Genomic DNA, 17,992 nt, shown 5'->3' on the forward strand with positions numbered 1-17,992 from the left:
GCACTTATCTCCCATATGCCACAGGCCTAGCTGGGTAAATCATCGGCAGTTTGTGAGGCGTGAGTTATGTTCTATGCAAAAAATGAAACTGCATCCATTATATGTTTCTTAGCTAGCATCTCCCCATATTTGTTGGTTTGCAAATCCAGGTTCTCCTAATTTACTTTTCTTTGACTCCTAGGGAAGTCAGTGATTACTGAGCATAGTTTTGTTTTCACCAGTGTGTGAGGGATTTTGTAATTCAAATAAAAAGCAGTAATATCCAAGAGCTCCCTTTGTACTCCTGACTCAGCAGTGGTTAATTGGGCCAGCAGTCAAGATTCACTTCAGTAAGTGGTAATAAGTTTAAAACTCAGGACAGACTATCTACTTAGTGCCTAAGTAGATAATTATTGTTGCTAAGAAAAAAGTTAATGGCAAGAGCATATTCTGTGGGCATGTTTGAACCTTAAACATTACCCTATTGCTCATAAAATCCTAGCAGTGTATAACAAACATATATGATGAAATAGTTTAGCTATGTACATTGACTGCGACCAGTGGAGATTTTGAACGTCGGTTCCTGTGCTCAGGTAACCCCAAAGATGACTGCGACTAGTAAAGATTTTGAACATCGGTCCCTGTGCTCAGGTAACCCCAAAGACTTCAATCAGATCATCAATGTTAAAGGTTGTACATAATGTATGTAAGCTGCAAAGATATGACTGCGCTTTGTCCTAGTTTCCTCTGCTGTCTTTTCAAAGACTAAATACAGACTGTGAAAAAATAGAGAAGGGAAGCTTCTTGGATCAGTGGTTGAATAATAAGAGGAATTTAGAGTTTTTTAACTAAAGGTGGTAATTAACCTGCTGCTAAACGATTAATAGAATAGTGAGAAGGAAGAAATGGGTAATACGTTACTGATGACATTATGTATCTGTTTTTGAAATAGAAATTATAAAAGAGTGATGTGTGAGCCTCAGAGAAAGAGAGAACAGGCGCGAAGGGCAAGGAAGCACAATGTAAACTACTGACATTCAAATCCCTCGACTCTTGGATGAAGGAGATAACCCAATAGTATTTCTACATCTGAGCAGCTAACCCCTAACTGCCGGAGCTGGAATTCTTTCTTTCTACAGATGCAGATGGTGTAGGATAGAAACATTTTGAAAGCTGAGCAAGTTAGTTCCTGAATATTGAGCCCACCTTAACGTTAAGATTAGTAGATACAGGGTCCGGATAATATCCCATTGGAATTTTATCGTACTTTAGGAATATGATGAAAAGGGAATTGGTAGAAGTCTGCCAGCAAGCCTTTCTGGGGAAGGCTCCTCACTCGTGGTCTAATGCTACGATTGTGGTGTTTAAAAAGAAAGGCAAAAAAGATACTGAAATGGGGTCTTATAGGCTGATTTCATTATTGAATTCGGAGGGTAAAATTTATTCCAAACTTATTGCTAACAGGTTGAATAATCTGATGCCGGGACTGGTCTCTTTAAGACAACATGGATTCATACAGCGTAGAGATACCACGGATCATATAAGAAGGATCATATCTTTGTTGGATTGGTCACAGGGTATGCATTCTTCTGTTGGTGTGGCCCTGTTGGACGCTGAAAAAGCGTTCGACAGGGTCTCATGGAGTTTCATGTGGTCAGTCCTGGCAAGGAAGGGGTTTCCGGGGGAATTCATCAGGGCAATTCAGACACTGTATACTCACCCGTCTGCTGTTATACGGGTTTCCGGGGAGACCATTTGGAATCCAATGGTCTGTTGCGTGTCTCCCAGACAGGATTTCGTCCTCAGCACGGGACCGGAATCCGCCCTTCTAGCGGTAACGGAAGAAGCAAGAGCTGTATTAGACCGGGGAGGAAAGGCGGCCATCATCTTATTGGACCTTAGCGCCGCGTTCGACACGGTTAACCATGCCATGCTACTACAGCGATTGGCGGGCATGGGCGTGTCGGGCGCGGCCCTGGAATGGCTGGCATCCTTCTTGAGCGAGCGGTTCTCTCAGGTCTTCGAGGGTGAGGTAGCTTCTCCCAAACATCCACTCAGGTGTGGGGTCCCTCAGGGCTCCTCCCTGAGCCCCACCTTATTTAATGCCTACATGGAACCTCTAGACAGGATAGTACATCCTTTTGGTGTGCGTATTGTCACCTACGCGGACGATACCCAACTGGTGGTCTCTCTAGACCACTCGGAAGGATCGTCCAACACCTTAGGTCCCTGTCTAGAGGCTGTCGCCAGGTGGATGCAAGCTTCCTGTCTGAAACTCAACGGGGAGAAGACAGACATTATCCTTCTCGGTAATCCTCCCCCGTCTGCTCTTGCATCCATCTGGCCACCATGTCTAGGCCTGCCCCCCGCCCCGAAGTCCCAGATAAAGAGCCTCGGGATCTGGCTGGACACTGCACTTGACTTTTCGGTCCAAGCCACCAAGACTGCCGCCACCTGCTTTGGGCTAATGAGGATGCTCCGTAAGGTGCTCCCTCTACTCCCTTGCCAGGCGAGGGGGGTCATGGTCCAGGCCCTGATACTCCCCCGCCTGGATTACGGGAATGTCCTCTATTTGGGAGCCCCGGCCTCTGTCATACAGAGGCTTCAGGTCACCCAGAATAGCGCGGCCCGCCTACTGTACAACCTGCCCCGTTGGCAGTCAGCGAAGAAGGCCCTAAATGAGCTCCACTGGCTCCCAATGGCTGCAAGAGTGCAATTTAAGGCTATGTGCATTTTGCACAAATCCTTTCATCGAGCAGGCCCGGCAATTCTACACTCCATGGTCACGCCTTATGTTCCAACTCGCCCCCTTCGCTCTGGCACCCTCCAGCTGGCTACCTCTTTTAAAATCAACAGAGCCCGCTGGGGTGGCCGCTCCTTTTCCTACTCTGCGGCCAGACTTTGGAACTCCCTCCCTCTTCTTATCCGAGGAAACAGTAACCACATGTCCTTCAGGAAAGCCTTGAAAACGCACTTGTTTGCTAAAACCTACTGATCTACCCTGAGCCCGCGTTAAGCAATCAGTCACTAGCGCTGCGAGGCCTCCGGGTAGTTACGCGCTATACAAGTGCAATTTTTCATTTCATTTCATTTCACATCAGGGAAGGTGTCGATAGCAAGGGGACGAGACAAGGCTGTCCCTGCTCCCCCTTGCTATTCACACTATATATTGATCCCTTCATTATTACTCTGGAGAAAAATATGGCAATTAAACCTGTGCAGATAAATAATTGGGACTTTAAAGTATGTGCGTATGCAGATGATATCGGGGTATTGACATCGGATATTAGCAACGCATTACCTAATATTATAGAGGCCGCTGAGGTTTTTGGACGGTTCTCTGGCTATAAACTAAATGTTGAAAAGACACAGCTTATTCATTCGGCGTCCGGCCGCCCAGAGAATATTATGTTTGAAAGGGAGGCAACTTATTTAGGTGTAAAGATTACAGCTAACGTTGAGGATATCATTCCTGTAAATCTGGACCCTATCATTGCTTCTTCTAATAAAATACTAGAAAGAATAAATAATTTAAAACTTTCACTTTTTGGCGCAGCAATGTGTTAAAAATGCTTAGTTTTCCCAAAATTTTGTATTTATTTCGGGCTATCCCCTTTCTTATACCTACTTCTTATTTTTCTCGAATTGAGAGAATGTGCTCTAGATTTCTTTGGGGGTATCACCGGGCTCGGAGAGCATTTAAAAAATGTACGCTGCCCAGAGAGAGAGGAGGTTGGGGTATCCCGAATTTCCAGTTTTATCATTGGATAGCTATGTTACAGCATATGGGTGTTTTAATACTACTGGAAGATCCAACTGAGGATTTTTTTGCCCCATCTATTTATGAGATGCTTTTGGGTGCTGAGGCAAAACAATGTTTAAACCGTAATATTGAGCCAAGCTATTAGAAGAAAACTAAATTTAAGACCTTTGATACCGCTTATGTTATATGGAGGACAATAAAAAAGAGACTTGGAATAGGTCCTAATTTAAATCTATATACTCCTCTTTAAAATTGCTCCCTTCTTCCAGAGATATTTAATGACCGGGTGATGCTAAGGTGGCACAATCTGGGGATTTGTAAGCTTGGGGATTTGTTTCAGGGGAATTACTTTGTTTCTTTTGACTACCTAAGGATGAAATATAAGCTACATCGCACTGATTTCTTTAAATACCTTCAGATATGGAGTTTTTGCGAACAGAAAATATCAGAAAATATGATTGTATTAGGGAAAATTGAGATCATTGAAGCAATTAAGGATAGGCATAAAATGGGGCCCTTATATCAGCTACTTTTGGAGAAGGTAGAAGATGATCTAGAGGCCAGCGAGTTAAAATGGCAAAATAAATTGAGTATTGATCGAGTTAATTTAGAGAGAAGTATAGAGATGGCTACTATTGTATTACTTAATGGACCATTGAAAAGCCAACATTTTATGTCAGTCTTTGAGTTATATTATACGCCAGGGAAGCTGGCTAAATGGAATTCGGGGCGGGGGACTAATTGCAATCGCTGTGGCCCACATGCAGCAGATGCCTCTCATATGTTCTTTTTTTGCCCCAAGCTCTCCCTGCTCATTGGTGATGTAGAGTTTTATTTAATGAATAGCTTGGGTATCCGAGTACAATTATCGGCACCACTGGTTATTTTTGGCTGTGAAGAGAATACGGCTTATAAGGGTTCAGTGGCAGAGGAAGGTTTTATTTTTATATGCATGTCTGTTTTTCGCTCATGTATCACGTCTCAGTGGCTTGATGTTGAACCACCAAACTTTATTAAGTGGCAAACTAAATTGTTGTCTATTTATCAGCTAGAGACTGCGTTGTACAAAATTAAGGGTATTAGAAAGAAAACTTTTGGGTATAAATTATGGTCTCCAATTACAAACTGAATAGGACTTTAAGAGAAATTTTTGTATTGTATTATTAATATCTAATTTATGTATTTTTCTGTTTTGGAAGCTTGATTATGGAGATCTGTATTAGCCAAAAAGTGGTCTTCTGTCGCTAGGCTACAAATTGTCTCAAAGAAAATGAAGGTGTTTGCCAACTGATATGCAAGTATTTTTTTGTCTGTCTGCTGTCATAAAATTCAATAAATAAATAATAAAACAAAAAGATTAATAGACACCACGAACAAGAAGAGCAATATTTGGATGTGAAACATAACTCCCAGACTGTGCACCAAAGGCAAAAAAGAGAGAAAGAAAATAAGTTGACGTGATTCATGACGTGTTTATTTCCCCTAAGTAAAGTATGTCTTACTGCTGGAAAATCAGCGGAAGGAAATGCATAACCATTGTAAAATCTTCAAGATGAGACCAGCCAGAAAGCAGAATCTCTTTTGGGACCCCAAATGTTTGCGGAAAAATATTTTGTATAAAATTCATTGCATATGTTTTTTACATCGTTTATTTGGATGTTAACCCAACTCTTACCAACCCTAAACATCAGAGTGCTTTTAAAAGGTAAACAACTACAGAAAACACTCATGCTTAAATGCAACATTTGAGCCAGGTAAGCGGGTAGATCTAAATAAATTGCGTTAATGCTAAGCAACCAATTTAATCTGAAGCCTGTTATCACTATGTAGTCAACGGAAGGAATGCAAAACAGGACTGTAGCTGTTTTTTCACCAAATCTGCAAACACCTGTCGCTGTGACTTGCAGATCAACCTCCAAAGTGGGCAGTTACAATTTAGGCAGTCCAATCAAGACAGTGGGCCATATGTACACAAAATAGGAACAGCAATTTCCTAATAGGGATTTTTACTGAATCACAGTTAGAAATTTGCAGTTCCCAATGGAAGAAAACGTACAAACTTCAGACAGCGATTCCTAATGGGGTCGCTGTTGGACCCGACAGCCTAAGGGTGGCATTACTCCTAACTTTTTGCCTACCTCCTCCATTTTTCTGATCTCTTTTTTGCTGGCTTTAGGACTTGTGCATTTTACCACTGGTACAAATGATAAAGTGTTTGTGCTCTCGCCCCTAAATATGGCTCAACCCCAATAGGTAAATGAAATTTACTATAAGTCCCTAGTAAAGTGCACTAAATGCACCCAGGGCCTGTAAATAAAATGCTTCTAGGGACCTGCACCACTCATTGTGCCACATACTTAAGTAGCCCTCTATCCATGGTTCAGACTTGCCATTGCAGAGTTTGTATGTGCAGTTACCCTGACATATCGACCTGGCAAGATAAACCTCTTGCCAGGCCTAAACCTTCCCTTTTTATACATATGGGTAACCCCTAAGGTAGGCCCTGGATGACCCAGAGGGCAGGGTGCAATGTATTTAAAAAGTAGGACATGTGCTTTTAAGTTTTACATGCCCTGCTAGTGAAAAACTCTCACGTTCGGTTTTCAGTACTTCAAAGCCTATCTCTCCCATAGGATAACATTGGGATTACCTTGATACATCTTGTAGATGTAATTCCCAATTATGAAGAGACAGATTTTTCAAGTTCGGTGTCTCTAGAATCACAATTTAAGATCACAACTTATGGTGAAGTAGGTTTTTAAATTGCTATTCTGAAAATGCCACTTTTAGAAAGTTATCACGCTAGCCATTTTGTTCCTGATGCTTGCCTCTGATACACATCTGTGAAGGGTGACAGATGGGCTTTGTGTATTCTCCCTAGTCAGCCAGACACACTGGGAGCTTAGGCGTGACTTGATGGGCCAACCCGGGATGATGGGAGGGAGGAGCTGGGCACATCATCACACTTAGACCCGAATAGGCTGTGTCCTGTCCCCACACAAGACACTGCATAACCCCCTGTAATGTTTCGGGGTCAGAGCACGGGGGAGGATGGACCTCTGTGCACTTCAAAGATCTGTCTTTAAATTCTCTTCCAATTCAAAGGCACAACTGGACCTCTGACACCACCACTTCAGTACTCTTCTGGACCTGTTAAGACTCTGCCAGGATGAAGGGCTGCTGTGCTGCTGAAGGACTGCCACTCTGTTGGACTGCTGCTTTGCTGGACTCCTGTCTTGCTGTGCTGCCCGGCTGTTCCCATGCCTTGGTGAGAAGGACTGGACCTTAATTTCACGTACCCAGAGTGACTACAGGGCCTGCTAGCTTGCCTCCTGATTTGAAGTGTCAGGGAGATAAAAGACTTCCAACTCTTCTGTGGCTGCACCTTGACTCGGGTACCTGTGAGTGTGCCCTGCCAAGTAGTGCCACCCCAGTTCTGGACAGGGAAGTGAGGTCTAAGGCACTTGCTTCAACAAAACCTATGCATCCTCTCCAGAAATGGTGCATCAGCACTGGTGCTTGGATCAGAACCGGCACATCGCCCCCCTGTTGCATGACCAGAACCAGTGCAATGCCTCTGCTGTGTGAATCCCGCCAACACTTTACCTTCAGAACCAGTACTGTGCAATGCTTTACCTGAGGTCTTCCCATCTTCATCGACAACAGCCTCTATGATGACAATGAGACTTTGCATCTCAGCCCCTGCACTCATCAGAGTCTATGCATCGCCTCTGTTGCGTGGACCAGGATCAGCGCATTGCTGCCATTGTGAGGATCGACACTGATGCATCGCTACAACTGCATCCTACATCTTCTTCAACGCAACCTGGGCCAAGGTACTTTTGTTCACGGGGCCTAACTGGGTCACTATATCAGGTCCATGCTCCATCACGGTCAGCCTGATCTTTTGACTTTGTTCCGGCACAACCAGATAACACAAATAAGCGCTTCTTGTTTCTAAGCGCTATTTTACTGTTTATTCTTTCAAAATTCATATCTTAATTTCTATCTATTAGATATTTGTCATTTTGGTTTCATTTTATTTATTAAATTAAGGATATTTTTTCCAAACTGGTGTGGAATCTATTTGTGTGGTTTTTCATTGATTTACTGTTTGAAGTGTCGCACAAATACTTTACACTTTGCCTCCAAGTTAAGCCTGAATGTTCTGTGCCAAGCTACCAGAGGATGAGCATGGGTTAATTTAGGGTTTGCCTTCTTCTTAACCTGACTAGGATTGTCGTTGTGCTTGACCGGAGCTCATACCCCAGTCAACCTACAACCCAAATTTTAACAGTCACAAATAGACCTACCTCATGAATATTAATCAGGTGTATCATAATTTGTGACCCCTTAGGAATTACAGCTATCACAAGGATGGTGATCTGCTGGGGTCAGCAGGCCCCCATGTATATGTTTGCTTTTTAATAGAGCAATCTTTATTTTTTATTTTTAAGGAACCCATATTCCTTAAAGGAAAACGGGATTCTTTTCAAATATAAAATGAAATGTTTACGTTTCATTTTTTTTAAGAGTAGGTAGTTGTCCTTTGAACCACTGCCTGCTCCTAAAAATATTTGAATATTTGTTACAACATTCACAAAGGGAAGGGGTCCCATGAGAATTATGCCCATATGTGAATGGTTACCACCACCCTTGAGATTTCGTTAAAAATGTATGTTTTGCGACCGTAATTTCATTATTCATACATAGGGCTGAAATTCGGTATTCGGAAGGGATGCCCTAAACACAACCCTTTCAAATACCGAATTGCTAAACATCAATTGCGAATCAGTAACATTAACAAATCTCAATTTGTGTTTCGTACATATTAACATGCACTTTTGCGGTCGGAAACAACCCGATTCTGCGTTTCCGACCACAAAAATCCTTTTGTGCATACGGCCCAGAGTTCTCAATATACAGGATAACTAAAACCTAGACCACTCTTTTCATACCCTTGGCATGGTGTAGAATCTCTGCTTCCTCATAAAGTGGCACTAGACAGGTAAGGAATTTAAATTTATGCATGTAGGTTGAAAAGTTATAACAAAGGAACAACGGAAGCATTTAGTATATGGGATCAATGTAGGTATAATACCATCCAAATCTATCTGTTCTTTTCTGTTGTGACACTAGGTAGATAGGGATTTGTTTGTTTGTGTCTGATGTATCAGCTAAAATTCTTTGCATTGTATTGGAAACAAATGTGTTGGTTATTAAGGCTTTATTACGTATACACTTGTTTTCGCTATTTCTAATTAGGGGCTGATTTACTTAAGCTGAGTAGAGAAGATCTAATAGAAATCTGTGGTCCTGCAGATGGAATTCGACTATTCAACGCTCTTAAATCCAGGTACTGTACTACATTTCATCATATCGTATTCAACATTTAATTGAATGGTGCATCTTCTTACTTAGGGCATTTATATGTTTGATTGTGGGAGTAAAGTGATATGCATTCTATATGAAAGTATGATGCGTATGTTGAGGTAATGACCTGGAAATAATGCTAGCTTGTGTACAACTTGAGAGAGTTGGTAGCAAGTCGATGGGTTATGGACATTTATTGGAATTGAGTTTGCATAGTAGTCAGATTTCACTTTTGTTCCATTTTGGCATTATTTTTCCCTTTGCTACTTTTGTTCTATTCCATATTTTCACCTCTATCTACTTTGTCTCTGGTCCTGTCACAGGCTTACTAGTGTTGTGACTGCTCTCCACCCTGGATTGTGACAGTTTCTCCCTTCAAGACATTGCAGCAGAGGCAGTCGCATGGGATGTGACCACACCTTCCACTCCAGCATAAGTAGCACAGGGCACGCTTATCTCACTGAAGTGCCTAAGGCAATCTTCTCAGGATCCAGGTCCCTGGTTCTTTAACATTAGGCGTTGCTGATATCCTCCACTCTATTGGCTTAGTGTGATTTATTTTCTTAGCTTTTAGATTCTTGACAGTTTCAGTGAACCTGTTACTATGTAAAAGCCATAGCCCCTTCATGTGGTCCACCACAGTAACAGTTAGTCTCCTGCAGATACGGTGCTATTCAAGCTCCAACGTTGATGTCTGTCCAAGTCAAATATTTGTGTAGCTCCTAGACATAGTTGCCCCAGTTAGTTGTGTACCTTAGAATAAAGTTCCTTCTCTGCAGAAAGAGGCCATGGCCAGCCTTCTTCTCTATAAAGTAGCCCTAAACATGACAGAGACCTGCTGTTTCTAACCAAACTAAAATCCTCTGTTGTGGAAACCGCATTTAAAATATTGTAACTAAAAGATCAGCAAATAATTTGTAACTCGCTTTGGCGTCTTGATATCCATCAAGCTATTGTTAAGCTTTACCATTGTTCAAGAGCCAGTTATGCTGCCTCCAGTTAGTCGGAATTAAATAGTGCAGATTATGAGCTGCTCATTTCCAACTGTTTCTCTATATAACAACTCTAAAATTGAGGTCTGGCACAATGCTGCTCACGCATCTGCAGCCGCTTCAGAACAGTGGTGTAACGCCAAATAATGCCCCCCCCCTGCACACATTAATGAGGGACCCCAGAGTCTATCATATCTCATAGATATTAACTGGCTTTGGACTTAAAGGTGCCTCATGAAGTTTTGGAGGCCCCTGAAGTATTTGGGCCCCCAATGCCGCTTGGGCCTGCATTATGCCCCTGCTTCATCTAACATGCTGAAATTATTACAGCTCTACAAGCCCTTTATTCGCTGGTTACCAGTAAACAAGAATATCAAATTCAACAGGCTCTGATTTATACACAGGCTATTGATGTGTACAAAAAAATAGAATGGTGCGTATATGCTTTCCTTCGTATATAGAAATATAACTGTTCTATAGCACCAGGAGCAAGCACAAGCGCGAGAACCTGCAACATCAGATCACAGAGGCCGCCGGTCCCCCCCCCCCTAGGAGGCCCAATTTGTGTAACATAATCCATAGGTGCTATTGACCTGTCACAGAGAAGAAGGTTGAGTTAATAACCTACCCTAATAGGATGCTTACAAAATAGCACCCTAGCCCTTGAAATAAGTCCTAAAGAAAGCCCTCCGACCCTTCTGGGCATTAGCAGGGGCAGAAACATGTCGACCTCTGACATGGACTACAAGGTGCTATAGAATAGTTACATTTTCTATAAATGCACCATTCTATTTTTTTTATCTTGCCACCTCTTCTACCGAATAAAGTTTGTTTGGGCAGGAGAACTAAACAATTGTAACTCACTTCACTTTTTGTTCACTTCATTCCTGATCACTACTGCTAAAACCAGTTGGTCAACCTCCAGGTGGAGGAAAGCATACTTCCAAAAGAGACCCAATGATGATGCTTTCACGTTCCAAGAGAACCGGAGAATCAAGATATACTGCTCTATCGCTCCTGTACGTGAATGAGGGTTTTTAAGCTGGTTACCATACCTGACCCTGGTATTACAGGTACAAGTGATCCATTCTCCCCTTGGTTGTTTACCTCCGACAGGAAGCTGAATGGATCATAGCTTCTTTCTCCCCCTGTTGATTATATATTAATTACACACACCTAAGCCAAAAATATGCGCTTAGCATAGTGTGCCGTCCGACTCGTATTTTGCTGTTTCTGTCATTGCATCTAGATATATGATACAACTACTAATATCATATGTACAAGTCAGAACAATGATTGTTAGTTGTGTACGATAAATAAGCAGCAACTATGGCTTGTTGTATTGTTTTTTGAAAAAGATTCCACTTAAAGTCCTGGTGACACCACGACAATGTTGCTGCTCCTGAGTTTCAAGAAGAGAAGGGAAATCCAGAGAGAAAATGACTCTCTGTAAAGGATTTTCCTTCCCCTACAACGCTCACCTGTAACTTCTCCACTAGTGGGAAGTAAGCAGTGTGAGCACACGCACATTATGTGCCTGCTGACACTGCAGTCCGGGAGAAAACGACCGCATGTGCCAGGGCACAAAACAGAGCCTGATCGAGACCTGATTCGACGCCCCCTTTAAAAAAACTGGCGGTGCTCAGACCCGGTGAGACCCGGCCCACTGATTTAACCTATGAAGACTGCATCGCTGACACTTTACTGTGCTTTAGCTAGCACCAGAAAGCCTTAGTTGTTAAATGAGAGGAAGCCACAGGAAAACCTGAAAGACATGTTGCTATACAATAACGATGATGTTTTTGCCAAAATAATGTTTTCACCATTAGCTGTACCATCGGTAATCGAGGGCGATTACTTTGCGGTTTTGTAGTCAGTGAAACATAAAGAAATTCTATTTTGTGCAAAAATGGTCACACTTAATATACAACAGCCATGAATATAATCATTCACCACAATTCCAATTGCTTTTATGTTTAGCAAGCTTGTGTAAATAGTTATACATTTTAGCGCATCTAGGTGTTACTTTGGTACAAAAAAAATGCAGTGATGAAGGTAAATTATACATCCTAAAAAAATGAATCATATTTGGTGAAATTCTGTGATCGTAATTTGCACTTTCTGGAGATCTGGATCATTTCCAAGGGAGTTTTTCACCAAACTTACATTCTTGCTCTCCTCTAAAAATAAGGTGTGAATGGATAGAAAAGTTCCTAGAAGCTACCCATATTTTGTCAGATGTTGGAGGAGAAACATAGGAAATGTGTGCAAACGTATGTTTCCTTCACACTTACTCGTGCTGATTTTCTGCATGGTGGACAGACTGCTTATGTAAGTATAGAGAATGAATAGTGTTGATGGATATAGGAATGAAGCACTACATAATTTGTGTTTTGCAACTCCTCAAAAAAATGTGAAGTTTGCTTCAGCCACACAAGGAAATCTTCAAGGTGTAAATTACGATTGTTTGTAATCGACCACTATTATTACAGTCAATATTTATTGAAATTCCACAACGCTTAGATTGGTTAAAATGATTGGATCGTGAACTACAAAAAAATCATTTGCTATTTTTGTTATGGTATCACCATTATTTGCTGCACAAAAAATATTTGTCTGCTTGCAGATTTAACATATTTTTATTTTTCATGTAAATGATGACTGAATGTTTCTATTAACATGGTACATTTTGTCAAATGTAGGTCTGTTAGGCCTCGCCTGACTGTCTATGTCTGTCAGGATCATGCACAGAGTGTAAAACAGGAACATCTGCAAAATGGAGACTGTAGAGAAAAAAGCAATGGTGTAGCATGTGGTAAGTATTCTGAGGCTGCAGTCAAAATGACGCCTTTTTTGGGGTATAACGTGCAACATAACTAAAAGTTCAATCACAACTGAGTGTTTCTGCTGCCGGACTGTTAGCAATCTAAAACACTGAATCTCTCTGTAACATCTTTCCACTAGAACACTATAGACCTAATTCTTTTTTTTTTAGTTCAAAATTTTTTTTTTATTAAAAGAAGTTCAGATAAGGTAAGCATAACATATCATAAACACGTTACATAAAAATGAATTCAAATATTCTAAAGAAAAGAAATAGGTATAAAGCATCGCAAAAGAGAAAAGAATGAAGGTATAAAGAAGATAGAAAAGGAAGAGAAAAAGAAAAGAGACGGACAGTAAAAGAAAAATGCAATATGCTATAAGCACTACTAATAACTATAACAAAGTACAGCTGAAAAGGTATATACTATGCATAACACTCACAATGAAAACAGATGTAATTCAGAAATGCAATTATAAAGTAACAACATATATTAAATTTAAACAATATGGAACATCAAGGCATCCTCACGGAGGCTTAGAAACTTCTTGTTGCAGAGGAGAAATAGGCAAAGAATGTCTGGCACTATCATCAAACAAGGTGGTAACAGCTTCCCATAACATTTTTCGTTTCGTCGCCATGGACAATGGATACACATAAGTCGTATCTAATCTGTGATTATAACAGACTGCATACCACCATGCCTGATAAGATATTTTGGTAAAGTCTTTCCAATTTTTGGTAATTTGTTGAAAAGCAACTGCTAACAATAGATCTATAATTCTGGTATCCATGTTGCAGTGTTTCCAAATAGGAGAGACACTCCCCAGGAAAATGTGCGAGACGGAAAAGGGGTGTGTGGAGAGAAAAATGTTGTTAATCTGGGACCATACTTGCGTCCAAAAGGTGCGCACTAAGGAGCATTAAAAAAGCATGTGAAAACGATCTGCTCCGGGCTTAGCACACGACCAGCATGAGTCCATGACAGCTAGAAATTGCTTGCTTAGAGTGAGAGGGGAAAATAATAGGCGATTATAAATATAAAATAACGTCTGAGTTGCGCTGGCGGCTCTAGAAGATTTGCGTAGTTTAAGCCAAATTTTATCCCAGATAGCAGTGGTCCAAGAAACTTGTAACTCTCTTTCCCAAGTCTCCTCCGTTTTTGTTTTAAGCCTAGGTGAGGGGGGAGGATAAAAGAGCAGCATACATTTTGGAAGCCTTGGCACGTTTGAGGAGTAAAGAGTGCAAAGAAGGCATACTGGAGGGTATTGGATAAACAGGAGAAGGAGAAGTGAGATAGGTATTGTGAGCCTCTTGAAAAGCAGAAATTAACAAGGAATATTTGGGTCGGAAGGAAGAAGGAAAATGGAACAAAGAAGTAGCCGAAGATAAGGAAAGGGGCCGACCATGGTTATATAATTGGTGAACCCATATAAGACCGCGAGATCTCCATGCCTTCCAAAAAATGGGCTTCTTATTTATCAAGATAGAACCATTATGCCAAATGGGTTGATCAAAAAAGGATGTGATAGGGAGAGTAGGAAGAAGTTTAGATGTATGTTTGACAATAGGAGTAACTACACCGAGAGAACATAAGATACTCTCGAAAAAGAAAGGGAGAGATGAAAGATTCCTCTAGATCTAACCAAAGAGGAGAGGAAGCATTAATATCCAAAAGCCACCTGGAGATGTGGTGTAACCAAAAAGATTTATGGTACAAAGAGAAGTTGGGAAAGTTCACCCCCCCTCTGATTTGGGTCTAGATAGTTTGTTCAAGGACATACGAGATTTGTTGTGCCCCCACAGGAAGGCCGAAAGGATAGAATTAATTTTCTTAAAATATTTGGAAGGGATGGACAAAGGGATGTTGGAAACGGTAAAAAGTATAATATGGGATAGCATCATCCTAATCGTATCTAGCCTCCCCCACCAGGATAAATAAAGAGGATGCCATTTAGAAGTAAGGGTGAGTATCTTTTGAATACAATCCTCTAAACAGCGAGCAACTGTGTCTTTAAGGGATGCTGTAAAATTAAGCCCCAAATATTTAATGGAAGAAGAATTCCAGGTGAAGCCTGAAGCAGTAAAGTCATTTTTAAGAGTAAATTTCATTAAGGGCAATATTTCACACTTGTCCCTATTTAATTTATATCCGGAGACAAAAGAAAAATAATCTACCTCAGTCAGGAACGCGGGAAGGGAGGAGCTAGGTTGTGAGAGAAATAAAAGGACATCATCCGCATACGCTGCCATCTTAATATGAGACTTCTGGACGGTGAATCCATGGATATCAGAATGTTGGCGAATTCTTAACAGGAAAGGTTCTAGGGCGAGATCGAACAAAAAAGGGGAAAGAGGGCAGCCCTGACGAACTCCTCTCTTAAGAGAAAAATAAGAAGAGAGACATCCATTCGCCGAAATTGCCGCCCTAGGGCTAGAATATAAGAGTGAAATCAATGTAGATATTATTGGACCGAAACCAAACCACTTCAAGGTGTGAAAAAGGTACTTCCAATCAACTCTATCAAAAGCTTTCTCAGCATCAAGAGCAATGGCTGCGAGAGACTGAGATGAGTGAGAAGATTTAGAAATGATGTCGAAGAATAACCTGGTATTGTCTGCAAGGTATCTACCCTTGACGAAGCCAGATTGTTCTTTTCCCAGAAGATCGGGCAAGTGAGATTCCAACCACATGACCAGTGCTTTTGAGAAAATCTTATAATCAATATTCACCAATGAAATTGGCCGATAATTTTTACAATACTGCGGGTCTTTACCTGGTTTGGGGAGAATGCAAATGAGAGCGTCTGCAAAAGTACCTGAAGCAGATTCACACTCAAGAAAGGTAGAGATTAAAGAATGCAATTTGGGGATAAGCAATTGCGAAAAGTGAGAAAAGAATTCAACAGTGAACCCATCAGGTCCCGGCGCCTTCCCGTGTTTCAAAGACTGCAGAGCTCGCAAGAGTTCCGCCTGTGTTATATCAGATTCCAGTGAAGAAAGATCGGGGGGCGAAACAAAAGGAGAGTGAATTAGAGAGAGATAGTGGGAGATAGATTCTGCAGATGAGGTAGATTCAGAAGAATAAAGAGATTCATAAAAATGTTGAAATTCCTGTAAGATTTCATTATCTTTATGCTCAATGGAACCGTCCTGACCATGAATAGTATCTATATTAACCCTATTTTGTTTGGCTTTTAAATAATTAGCCAACAATTTACCTGCTCTATTTTGGCCCCCATAAAACTTTGCGCTGGATTTTAGTAAATAGTTGGAGGCACTATTGGTGGTATCCTGGTTAAATTTAAGTTTGGTAGCAATAAGTTCATTCAAACATTCTTTGGATTTGGAAGTGTAATAGGAATGCTCAAGACGTTTAATTTTGGAAAAAAGATCTTTGGTAGATTGTTGTGCTGTCTTGCGCTTGCGCGAAACAAATTGAATTATAAAGTCCCTGGCCGATGCTTTAAAAGCATCCCAAACGACCGGGAATTGAATCTTGTCAGATTGATTCAACAAGAAGAAATCATGAAAAAAAGAGGTAAAGGATGAAACAAAGACAGGATCGAGGAGAAGGGAATTATTAAAACGCCATTTCTTAGTAGAGTTGGGCTTGCAAAGAACATCTAATGACATCGAAACTGGAGCATGATCAGAAATCAGAATAGATCCAATTTCAGAGGAAATGAGGGATTGAGACTAGTGATGCGAGATAAAAAAGTAATCCAATCTTGATTGAGTATGATGCGGTGGTGAAAAAAAAGAATATTCACGTAGGGTAGGGTGACACAACCTCCAGGCATCAAGTAGTTTAAATTGGTGAACGAGCTGTGTGAAGGATTTATGCGATTTATGGGGAATGTATGCGGTAGAGGATTGTCTATCCAAGAATGGATCGAAAACCTCATTACAGTCGCCAGCTAGAATGAAGTTGTCACTGTAATGTTGTGTAACATGTGGTACTAAGGAAGACCAAAAGAGTACATCGCCAGTAACCGGGGCATAAACATTTAAAATAGATATGGGAACTCCATCTATGGTAAAGTGAACAAGTACCCATCTACCCAAATGATCATTACAACTTGTGAGTTCTTTAACAAGAAGGGACTTACGAAACAAAATCATTACCCCATTTCGTTTGCCATCACCCGGGGAAAAGTGAACCTCTCCCACCCAGTCTCTTTTTAATTTGACTGACTCTTCAGCAGAAAGGTGAGATTCCTGTATAAAAGCTATGTCAGCATGAAGTTTAGCTAAATGGGACAATACTCTTTGCCTTTTAATTGGTGAGTGAAGGCCCTTAACATTCCATGAAACAATTGTCAACGGCATAGTAGAACCAAAAAGAGATACATCCTAAAAATCCAACTATAATATTTGCAAGCGAAAGGTAAAATAGTCATGCAATTAAAAAACAAACAGTAAGAGATCCAAAACTGTAGTATAATTATCAATATTAAACAAAAGGTATAACATAATAGAAATAGAAATATTCTCATTGGAGAAAAGAGGTAATAGTGAGACTGAAGAAAAAGAACTGTATAAGAAAACTTAGAGTGAAGCAAAGATGGAAATGAAAGAAAGCGATAAAAACAGACGAAAGAAAGCAGAAATAAGCAGACATAGTACATCAGGAAAAAAATAAGAAAAAAAAATAGTAAAGCAGTGTCCAGTAAGTAGGAGGGGGTGGAGGAATGTGAGATGAAAATAAAAAAAGGATCTCATGGACAGGGAACCTAAGAGAAGGAAACCCCCCCCAGAAGACATAAAACATTAGGAAAAAGGGAAGGAGAAAAAACTTACAGAACATCTCGAACAAAACAAAGCAAAGGGTGGGAGGGTGGAAGCCACGTGAACGATGGGGCAACCACAACTCAGAAGGGAAGACGAAGGAAGGGGGGAGACCCAACGGACGTCATGAACATAGGGAAGGACCCAGCCAAGTCGGAAAGGAATCTGTACGAAAAAAGAAAAACAGAATATGAGCGTGAACATAATGGCAAATAACATAGCAAACAATAGAAATATGGAAACCAATCCGCCATTGGAACATCAACTGCA

General features: G+C 40.9%; 1 protein-coding gene across 3 annotated transcripts in view; it reads left to right on the top strand.

Annotated features, from left to right (window-relative positions):
• UBP1 (upstream binding protein 1) overlaps positions 1-17,992 on the top strand; it is a 550,328-nt gene that overhangs the window by 430,554 nt on the left and 101,782 nt on the right. For all 3 annotated transcript variants that reach the window (XM_078688332.1, XM_078688330.1, XM_078688331.1), the window contains 2 exons: positions 9,008-9,098; positions 12,810-12,922. In XM_078688332.1, coding sequence (XP_078544458.1) covers positions 9,008-9,098; positions 12,810-12,922 — 204 coding nt within the window. The remainder of the gene's footprint in view (positions 1-9,007; positions 9,099-12,809; positions 12,923-17,992) is intronic.

Source organism: Lissotriton helveticus, chromosome 4_1 (assembly GCF_964261635.1).
Source record: "Lissotriton helveticus chromosome 4_1, aLisHel1.1, whole genome shotgun sequence".
In the NCBI taxonomy this organism is placed as follows: Eukaryota; Metazoa; Chordata; class Amphibia; order Caudata; family Salamandridae; genus Lissotriton; species Lissotriton helveticus.